General features: G+C 47.3%; 1 protein-coding gene across 1 annotated transcript in view; it reads right to left on the bottom strand.

Moving 5' to 3' along the window:
• HK1 (hexokinase 1) overlaps positions 1-10,282 on the bottom strand; it is a 38,135-nt gene that overhangs the window by 25,072 nt on the left and 2,781 nt on the right. The window contains exon 2 of the mRNA XM_009994888.1: positions 2,951-3,113. Coding sequence (XP_009993190.1) covers positions 2,951-3,113 — 163 coding nt within the window. The remainder of the gene's footprint in view (positions 1-2,950; positions 3,114-10,282) is intronic.

Here is a 10,282-nt window from a genome sequence, read left to right as displayed (position 1 = left end):
AAGTTCCCTTTGTCAGGCTCAGCAGAACAAATTCAGTAACTTGTAACCTCCTTCATCCCAACAAGACCAGAAGCAAAACATTTACCACAAGTGTCTCCTTAAGCCAAATACCCAAATAAGCTTTATCATATGAGTATCACCTGTCAAATGCAAGCCATTACCTCCAATCAATAATGGAAAAATCAACACTAGAACAGATGGCCCTTCTTCAAGCCTAATTGCACCTTGGTACACACCTCAAACAAATACTGCACTTTAGAAATATCTTCCTTGGCAGTAAATTAACAGATTAGCTTGTTTGATTTCCTGCACCATCAAGCTCACCAAAAGATAATATTTATTAAGAATTATCCTTTTCAGTTTAAAAGAAGAACAAACTGAACTAGAAGGTAAAGCTTCCTGTATGCAAAGTAGCAGCTTGCTTTCAGAGTACTTCAGGAATTAAACCAAGTAACAGCATTTAATCTTTATAACTCCAAGATGCAATCAAACCTGCTGTAAATTCATTTAAGAAGATCCTTTGAAATAATTTTGAATTAGCATGAGATACTGCTATGGGCACTCTGGACAAAAAAAAAACCTTGTGGCTTTCATAAATTAGGCAACTTTGAATGAAGCAAAAATCTCAGCTAACACCAACGTCTCCAGAGTCTCCAAAATTATTACTCAAAAGCTCCTTGTTAATAAAGTACACAAGCACAGATCTGAAACCAAACAGCAGTATTTTCCTGAATAGTCAGCTCTCATAATAATAATCAGACTCAGAGGAAAGAGCTTACAAGGCAGTAATTAGAGACTGACCAGGGAAAAGGGCAGGCTTTCAGCTTCTGGCTGCTACAGAAAGGAAAGCTGAAGGCAGAAATTGTTGTCATCCAGGGGCCAAACCCACGCTCTGGACACAGCAACATGGACACATCCACAAGGGCCCCTCTAGAGTCTTTTGGAGGAAGAGGGAAGGGGGCTCAGGGTCTGCCCTGGCTGCATCTGTGCAACAGCTGAGCTGGATGAGACAGGCACATGCAGGTGAGTCAGGGAAAGAAATGCCACGACACCCACCCACAGCAAATATTGCTCATAACTGGGGTCAGAACATGCCTTTTTAAGCCAAGTAATAGAATGGGTTTGCCTACATTTCTAACAGCTCTCTAAAGAGGCACTCACAACGTGCATATACAGATTACTATTATGTTACAGAGAAACCATCTGGGGCAAAGCACTGCCTCACTCTAATCCATGCTGCAAACACACTGCCCATAGCGTGCCTGGCCCAGAGAGGCTGGCAGGAGCCAAGTGGGCATGTAATCAAGAACTGTGCACCCTGTGCACAACAAACAAGGTTGCTTTTTTAAGTAGGTGTGTAATGCCTGACCTGAAATTCATGCCTTGACATACAGGAACGCATATGCTAGGATCAGGGGTACTCAGTGCTCTGGCTCATGCTTGGTCCCAGCAGTATTCAGCCACCTCTCCTGGCTGGGTGCAGATGCCCTCTTCTCTGTGCCATATTTCATCTCAAAGTCTGCCCAGTTTGTGCCCTGGAATGATTTGAAACATTATCTGACTCACTGCAAGCAGCTCAGTTTTGCTAACCTGCAGTGCCTGACAGAGCAGGGTACTGGGGGCAGGTCTGTTCCCAGCTGAACTCAAACATGCACCAAGGAAAAAAATGAGATGGTAAAAATGCTGGGATTCCAGGCAAAAGCCCTCAAGTCACCTCACCTGCAAACCCTTAGAGCAACTCATGACCCAGCTGTGCGTGACAGCTTCTGGCTTTCACAACAGGCTACAAATTTCAACATAACATTTCAACATAACAGCCAGCAGTGCTAATTTAAGGGAAACACAGGATTTAAGTTTCCTTTCCCTTTGTTGTTGTTGTGGGGTTTTTTTTCAGAGAATCATGTTTCAACTAAGAAGGTGGCAGAGCACAACAGCAAAGCAGAACTATTAAAGATTGCCACCTGCCAGACAGCATCAAGTAACACAAAGCACCATCATGTTCTTTCATTCAATAAATTCTTGATTTTTAACTCAAAATAAGCCTCAAAACAGGTAACCATGTTGAGCAGTTCTGGCAACTGTGCAATTTTTGCACACAAGGACATAATTTGTGGTAAGCACCAAACTACAGTTAACCAACTCATGCTACATAAGAAGGAAATCCAGCATTACCACGTAATAATAAACACTATTATATACTGTTTATAAGTATATTTATATACTCTACATATAGTGGGTTTTTTATAAACACTCAAGTAACAGGGACAATCTTGGCCTCAAATACAAACACAACATCTTTTTGGCTTCTAATAACTCTTTGTGCCAATTTTGTCAGGTACAGTAAGCATGAGAAACCAGAGTCATACATCTGGATGGAAAAAGCTCAGTGGAGCAGAGTAGCAGCTTTTGAGCCATTACTCTGCAGCCTCCCTGAGTTCTGTGAGTTTGCCCTAAGACAGTCTGAAAGAGGTAGCTAAAAAAAGCAAAACAAATAGGAGGAAACTCCAACTCAGGACAGAAGGGTTCACATTCCCACTGGGAAAAAATGAGGAGAGACATGGAGTCAAACAGCAAATGACTAAAAGCCACTGTATTTGTTAAGCCTCAGAATCACATGGACGTGACTCGCATAAATCAAAACTCTTCCTCTGTGAAGTATTGATTCTTGGCAAACAAATCTCAGCATAAACATATTGACTGTTAGCAAACTGATTGCTGGGAAGGGCTCTTCCGTTGGCATCAAAATGGGTTTTGATGCAGGAATCACAAAATCCTCCAGCATCTGTGGGAACAGACCTGCACACAGAGGGGGGGGTTGCCTTCAAAATGTTGGCTGGGCTTGCCAGAAAGGAAATTGCTCTTGTCCTTGGTAGCGCATTGCTGGATTTCTAACAGGTTTCCCACAAAGCACACCATGTTTAATATGGAAAATGACTACACAGCTCCTTACCTGAACCATCAGGGATGGACCTCACAAATGTAGGAAGCATCTTCACTGCAGCTGTTGGGTTAAAATCTCTGGAGAGGCCGTTCTTCATCTCCCTCCTGAAGCGAGCCATGATGTCGATCAGCGTTTCATCGGAGAGCCTCATGGCGTAAAGGTATTTATCAATCTGGGCGAAAAAGACAAACACCACCACAGTATGAAAAACTGCCTGGAGGTGCCCAAGAGGGGCTATAACCCTCTTGAATTATAGCCCCAGATTGGCCTCGGGGCTCCAGCCAAGCTGACAACACAGCCACGTGCTTCTTTTCTTGTCTTTTGACTCAAAATGAAGGAAAACGGGCAATTGCTAGGAGCTATGTGAGCTGGAGCCCTCTCCATCCTACTGCCTTCCCAAGGCAAGACCACATCACTACCTACTCTCTTCCACACAAAGCAGTTCACCCACAGCCTCACACCACTATCTCTAGCTCTCACCCCACTTCTCAGGTCTCTTGGCTACCCATGAGCTGAAGCTAAAAATCCCTCTTTTGGTACCTTGTCCCAGCTGGGGTGATGTGGGTGTCACTTCAGTCCACAGAGGTGCCTTTTACTTTAAAAGCCTTTCATTGTGAAGGACTTGCCACAGCAGTTTTGGGGCTACATCCCCAGTTTCTGTGCAGCTGATCATTTTTCCTATCCTGCTCCAAAGCTATTCCAGCCAGTGGGTCAGAAGAGGCAGAACTTGGTTGCGGGTAGGTAGTGTCTTCCTCCTCAAGATGAAACATCAAATTAAAGAGTTGTTGACTTCTCCCTTGTGGTTTCCCAAGGCAGGAACTTTCTTTACCTCCCTGAAAAAAGGAGGTGCCTCCAGTTTGCCAGTAGTGTTGCTTTCCATAATACTACATCCATCTTTGGCACCAGGATGAGTGAGAGATGCTTTGATGCCTCAAAAACCTGACTTGGCCTTGGGGGGTTATTGCTAAATGCATGTCTAACCCCTTCTACCTTAGCTGCCAGTCTGTTCTTGCCTTGTTTCATGATCTGCCTTGAAAATTTGGTTCTGCAAACAGCTCAGACTGAAGCCACACCTTTTGGATCACTTTTGCTTCCAGCTTAGTAGGACCAAGAAAACAAAACCCTGCCCATGTTTTCTGTCCTTAGTAAAACTGGAAAAACCACTTCAATCTAAAACCCAGGCCATCCCCTGTGGCAAAGCCACCTGTGTCTTCTTTGCTGCTCTGGAAGCCTGGAGGACAATTATGTTCTAAGAAGAGCAGTGCGACAATAAAACACCCCATGTAAAAAGTACCTATGCAAGGGCTCCAGATACAGGGACTTTGCGACAGGAAGCGATGAATAATGCCATTCGCAAAGGAAATGCAGACAATAAAGATGTAATTAAACCCTAAACTGATCGTTAAACCAGCGCCAATTTAATTGCTCCTGCAGAAAGTACTTCTGTCCACACATAGCTGAGGTCTGCACCAAAGATAGCATATCTCCCCAAGCCAGACGCCCTCCCACCGTGACCAAGCATTTGCAGAGGGAGGAAGGCAGGGATGGATGGTGGAGCTGGGTGCAGCTACCTGGCCTGACCCTGAGCTGCAGGGCTGGGGCTGGGGGCCAGGCAAGCCTGAACTGCAAGGCCACTGACAAGCTGCCAAGTGTTCAGTGCCATTGCTCACAGAGGAAGAGCAAAACAGGCATCAAAGAGACACTCAGGAGGAGAAGTTACAGTCCAACAAAATGATACCACGCACTGGCTCCATGAACCAGCAGAGTGACGGTGCTGGCTTGCAGCTCAACAGCAGAAGAGCTGAGCCCAGGTTCTCCATTGCAGAGGACAAATGTGAGACTCCAGGGCAGCATCCCCCACATCCCAGCTGTGTCCTCTGCTTCCCTGATGGGCTGAGAGCCCTGTCACAGTGACAGCCACAGCCAGTCACTAGTGTCACTGCACTCCAAGAACAAAAACCTGGACAGGATGCATCCTCTCTGCAGCCCCAAACAGTGTAGGGACAAATGTAGGGGCTGGTGCTGGGCAGGCAGGTCTCTCCTCCATGGCAAACCCTGCCATAGTTTTTTTTTTAGCAGAAGCCGTCAACCCATAATGTTAGAGCATGAGGTTGTTCCCTTTTAAAGGCAGGGGAACACAGAGGGGGACGGGACACCAACTCTGTTAAGGCTGAGCTTTCATCAGCCCACGCTGCTGCTCAGAAACCTGATTCCGCAAATCTCCCAGTGAAAGCTACACTAACACATCATCCACAGTCAGAATTCACTGTGCAATTAAAACACTCCCCTACAAAGCCCTGCTGCCACATGCTCCTCCCAAAAACAGGGCTGATGGATTCTCTCCCACCAAAAGCCCTGCTGTGAAGGCAGCTTCTGGGGTTTGCACGGTCAGGACCAGACAAGCCTGCCTTCCCCCACTTCTGCCCCTGTGCCACTCTCAGCAGCCAGGGAAAACAAGGAGGGAGGGCTCTTTTTCCTCCTATGGAAAATCCAACAGGCGCCTGTCAGCAGCCTTACATAATTGGACTGGACCCTCCTGCGTGCGGGGAGCATCGCCTCGCGTTGCATCGCGGGGCATCACGTTGCTTCACATCCAGGCCATCCTCAGCGCTGAGCCTCACGGGGTGGGGAGGGGGGGAAGATGGGGACTAAACCTCGGCTGGAAACAAAATCACTCCTGTGTGTTACAGTTTCCAAAAAAAAAATTTAAAAAATAATTAAAAAAAAAAAAGCCACAACATTTTTTTTTTCCCCTCCCAGGCAGGAAAAGGGTTAGTCATTCCAACAGTACAGCTGCAAGGGGAAAAATAAAATTGCTGCTCTCCTGTGCTGGCAGCACAAACAGCCGCCCTCTGAAGGAAAACCCTCAGCAAACAGCCATAAATAAGTGGGGCAGGGGAGGGAGCTAGAGGCTGGATTATAGGATGGAGGTTTAATAACTCCCTGCTCTGCCTGCAATAAAAGCCGATCAGAAAGCAAATCTCAGCCTTGTCCAAAGGGAAGCAGCAGAGGGGTTGGCAGGGACAGAGGGGGGAGCTGCAGCCCCTCTGAGGCTCTCCTGGCTGTGGTCCTGTGGGAGATGGGAGCCAGCCTTTTCCCGGAGATGGCAGAGAACAGGAGTGATTCCAGGCAGGCAGTTGTGTGGGCAAGGAGTAGAAAACGCTTCTTTATTTAGCTGCCACCTCAGAGCCAGCCCCCGAGGAAGGGCATCTTCCCAGGGTGCCACTACAGGAGCCCTCCAAGACCTCAATCCCCTTTTAATTTTTCTTTAAAAAAAACAAACAAAAAAAAACAAACAAAAAAAAACAGCCAGGCAGAATCTGTGAGCAATTTTTTTTTTTAATAGGATTTCATAATCTCAACCATATGAACCTAATTTGTCTCGGTCATGTAGGAAAGACACTTCTTGTACTTGGGGAAAAGACATTTCTGAAAATCCAGCCATCAGAGCAGCCTCCACTGAAGTTGTGAATAATTATCCCTGCCTAATGAAACAGGCAGCACTAAGGGCCACCCCCTGAAACGCACACCTCATTCCCCGGACACTGACAACAGTCAATAGTATCCAAGAACAGAGCACTCCCATGATTTCAGACATCATTAGCACCTATTGTACTGACAGAGCCTTTGCACGAAAACCCTTCAGCATGTAAACACTTTTCTGCAGAGCTAATCATACTCCATACTCCTTTCAGCATCGGGAAGATTCCTCAGGAGCCAAAGCATGTTAAAACAAGTAGTTTAGAGATCCTGAAACTGTTTGTACTTACTCACGATTTATCAGATTGGTTCCTAAAAAGCCTCTATACTGGCAGATAACTGCTACAGGGCTTGTTTGGATGCCAGCTACTACATTTTACACCCCATTCCATCATGCTCTTCTCAAGGTGAAATGCCATTTAAAGTCACTCTTGGATTACAAGTTTTTTTTTCTTTTCTTGTCAGATAATATGACAAAAAAAGTATTGTTTCCCATTTGGTTGCCAAGGAGTAGAAACCGCTTCTTTATTTAGCTGCCACCTCAGAGCCAGCCCCCGAGGAAGGGCATCTTCCCAGGGTGCCACTACAGGAGCCCTCCAAGACCTCAATCCCCTTTTAATTTTTCTTAAAAAAAAAAAAAAACCAAAAAAACAACAGCCAGGCAGAATCTGTGAGCAATTTTTTTTTTTATAGGATTTCATAATCTCAACCATATGAACCTAATTTGTCTCGGTCATGTAGGAAAGACACTTCTTGTACTTGGGGAAAAGACATTTCTGAAAATCCAGCCATCAGAGCAGCCTCCACTGAAGTTGTGAATAATTATCCCTGCCTAATGAAACAGGCAGCACTAAGGGCCACCCCCTGAAACGCACACCTCATTCCCCGGACACTGACAACAGTCAATAGTATCCAAGAACAGAGCACTCCCATGATTTCAGACATCATTAGCACCTATTGTACTGACAGAGCCTTTGCACGAAAACCCTTCAGCATGTAAACACTTTTCTGCAGAGCTAATCATACTCCATACTCCTTTCAGCATCGGGAAGATTCCTCAGGAGCCAAAGCATGTTAAAACAAGTAGTTTAGAGATCCTGAAACTGTTTGTACTTACTCACGATTTATCAGATTGGTTCCTAAAAAGCCTCTATACTGGCAGATAACTGCTACAGGGCTTGTTTGGATGCCAGCTACTACATTTTACACCCCATTCCATCACGCTCTTCTCAAGGTGAAATGCCATTTAAAGTCACTCTTGGATTACAAGTTTTTTTTTCTTTTCTTGTCAGATAATATGACAAAAAAAGTATTGTTTCCCTGACAGACGGAAACCAGACAACACCTAGAAGCTCCCTTTGCTGGGGCCAGCTACTGCAGGTACAAACCTGTTGGAAACAAAGGTGCTCAAAGGCAGCTTTACAAAAGCTCCTGGGTGTACAGGCCAGGGACTCTTGTGGTGCCCACATCCCTGAGGATGGGAGTCAGCCTTTCAGAGAAATTAAAGCCCCAGTTTGGGCTGTGTCAAGTCCTCTGCCACAGCAAGGATGTTGAGCTCAAGCTGCTGCCCCTGAAGGATTACAAAGATTCTGGGAGCAGATGTTTCCAAAAGCAAAGGGATAATTTATCCTGCTCTGAGTAAAACCACATGCCTGTTTGTATGGTGCAAGGCATTGTACATCACCAGCTTGGTTCTGCACAGCAGGGTCATGTGCAAGTACATGGGAAAATGCCCCCTTGTATGGGCTGTCAAGCCATGGGGCTGCCAAGGCATGATGAACCACCCACATTTTCAACACTACAGAATCACAGAACCACTTATGTTGGAAAGGACCTTCAAGGCCATCAAGTCCAACCATTAACCTTGCTCTCCCAAGTCCAGCACTGAGCCATATCCCCAGGTGCCACATCTAGATGACTTTTAAACACATACAGGGATGGTGACTCAACCACCTCCCTGGGCAGCATGTTCCAGTGTCTGTCAACCCTTTCAGTGAAAAAGTTCTACCCACTGTCTAGTCTAAACCTCCTCTGGTGCAGCTTGAGGCTATTTCCTCTTGTTCCATCAGCAGTTACTTGTAAGAAGGGACCAGCACCTATCCCTTCACAGCCTCCTTTCAGGTAAATGTAGAGAGCAATGAGCCTCTGCCTCCTTTTCCTCAGACAAAACAGCCCCAGTCCACCCTGCCTATCCCTCCTGATGACCACAACTCATCTTGAAAAATGTTCCAGAAACAGCAAAGTGGGAAAAAATTACTCTGAAACTTAAGGAGTGTCTAAAATCCAGCAAACCCTGTATGGAAGCAGTACGCACTAGTTCTTAGACCCAAGGTGTCCTGAGGGTCTGAAGCCACCTTCCCCTCAGCAGGGATCCCACCACAGAAAGGCAGCACCAAGCATTAGTGCCACAGAGGCATAGGAACACCCAAAAAATAGAGGAAATAGGGCTGCAAGGGAAGAAGAACCTTCAGCCTCTGAGCAGTGGAGCCCCCTGTAGCAAATCCATTCCCAAATACACCTCCCCAGTACTTTTAACCCTTTCACACCCCTCCTGTGATCCACAGCAGCATCCTCAAGGTGACCTGCCACCTGTGCCACCAAATGACAAGCTGCTCACTGCCACGGACAAGCGAGGCAGAGGAGGAGCAGCCATGGCAGGCAGGAGCCCCATGGGCAGAGCGATGAGTGGGAATGCCTTGGTCAGCAGCCCCCGGCCGCAAGCACGTACCAGCAGCAAGGGCTGCTCTTCCGGAAGCAGAGAGCAGAGGGAGGGACCTGACACGAAGCCATGCAGGCACGTATTCCCAGAAGCAGCGCGTTGAGATGGAGCAAAACGCCCTTTGCAGGGTACCAGGGAGCAGAGCCCATCCAGCTGCCAGCGGCTGTGGGGTGGCAGAGCTTCTGACTGCCACAGAAACCCTCCCTACAGGGTGGCCAAAAGTGAAGCGGGGGGGAGGCTCAATATCCGCTCCAAAAGGACACAAACAGGAAAAGATGCCTTACATCCTCCCAAACCAGTAGCCTGGTTTATTGGGGTTTTTTTTGTTTGTTGTTGGTTTTTGGTTTTGGGGTTTTTTAATTGGATTTTCTTTTTTTTTTTTTTTTTCAATGTTCTGTTTCAGACAAAACCAGATCGGTCCCTAACAATGCCCCCCAGCTCCCCCAGCCAAACAACTTCCCCGGGCAGTCAGACAATAGCAGCCTCATGGTGCCGAAACCAGCCTGCAATAAATAACCCCCGGGAACACCACAGAGCTTCCCTGCTGCCTGCACTGCTCCCACCCAGCCTTCCCCACGCAGCCCTTCTGCTGCTCCTCAGCCTTGTGCTTATCTTGGCTTTCTAAATATAACAGGCACGGCGAGACAGAGAAGGCCTTACCCAGGCATGCACGCCTGGCGCCAGCAGCAGCACTTAAAAATCCTCCAGGAATAGGAAAATGAGGGGCCTGGGAAAAAGGGAGAGGCAGATCCGTGGGGCCAGTAGGTGCAGAAAGCTGCGCACGGCCTTCAGATCCTTGTGAAACACACTGGGTGGAGAGGAGAAAGATCTGAACCACAGGAGGAGCTCTGGAAAATATGGGGTGCTGTCTCTGTTATCCAACAGAGGAGCAGGCAGGGCCAGCTTGTCTTGAGTGGGGCAGGACAAGTCAGCCCCACACAGAGATAAGGTCAACCCAGGCACAGCCAGGAACCCAAAGGAAGGACGTGCTCTCCTCCTGCCAGAACAAGCCCTGAGACCACTACAAATCAGTCCTATTAACACTTGAGGCTTCCCAAAATACCTCAGGGATGCCCTCAGGCATCTGCAGGTCAGGCTGCACCAGAGGAGGGGGGAGAGGGGCAGCCCCTGCGCCCCGACGT

The sequence above is a fragment of the Chaetura pelagica genome, unplaced genomic scaffold, assembly GCF_000747805.2.
Source record: "Chaetura pelagica isolate M959 unplaced genomic scaffold, ChaPel_1.0 scaffold112, whole genome shotgun sequence".
Lineage (NCBI taxonomy): Eukaryota > Metazoa > Chordata > Aves > Apodiformes > Apodidae > Chaetura > Chaetura pelagica.
The sequence above is the reverse complement of the archived record's forward strand: the minus strand, read 5'-3'. Positions and strand labels throughout refer to the sequence as shown.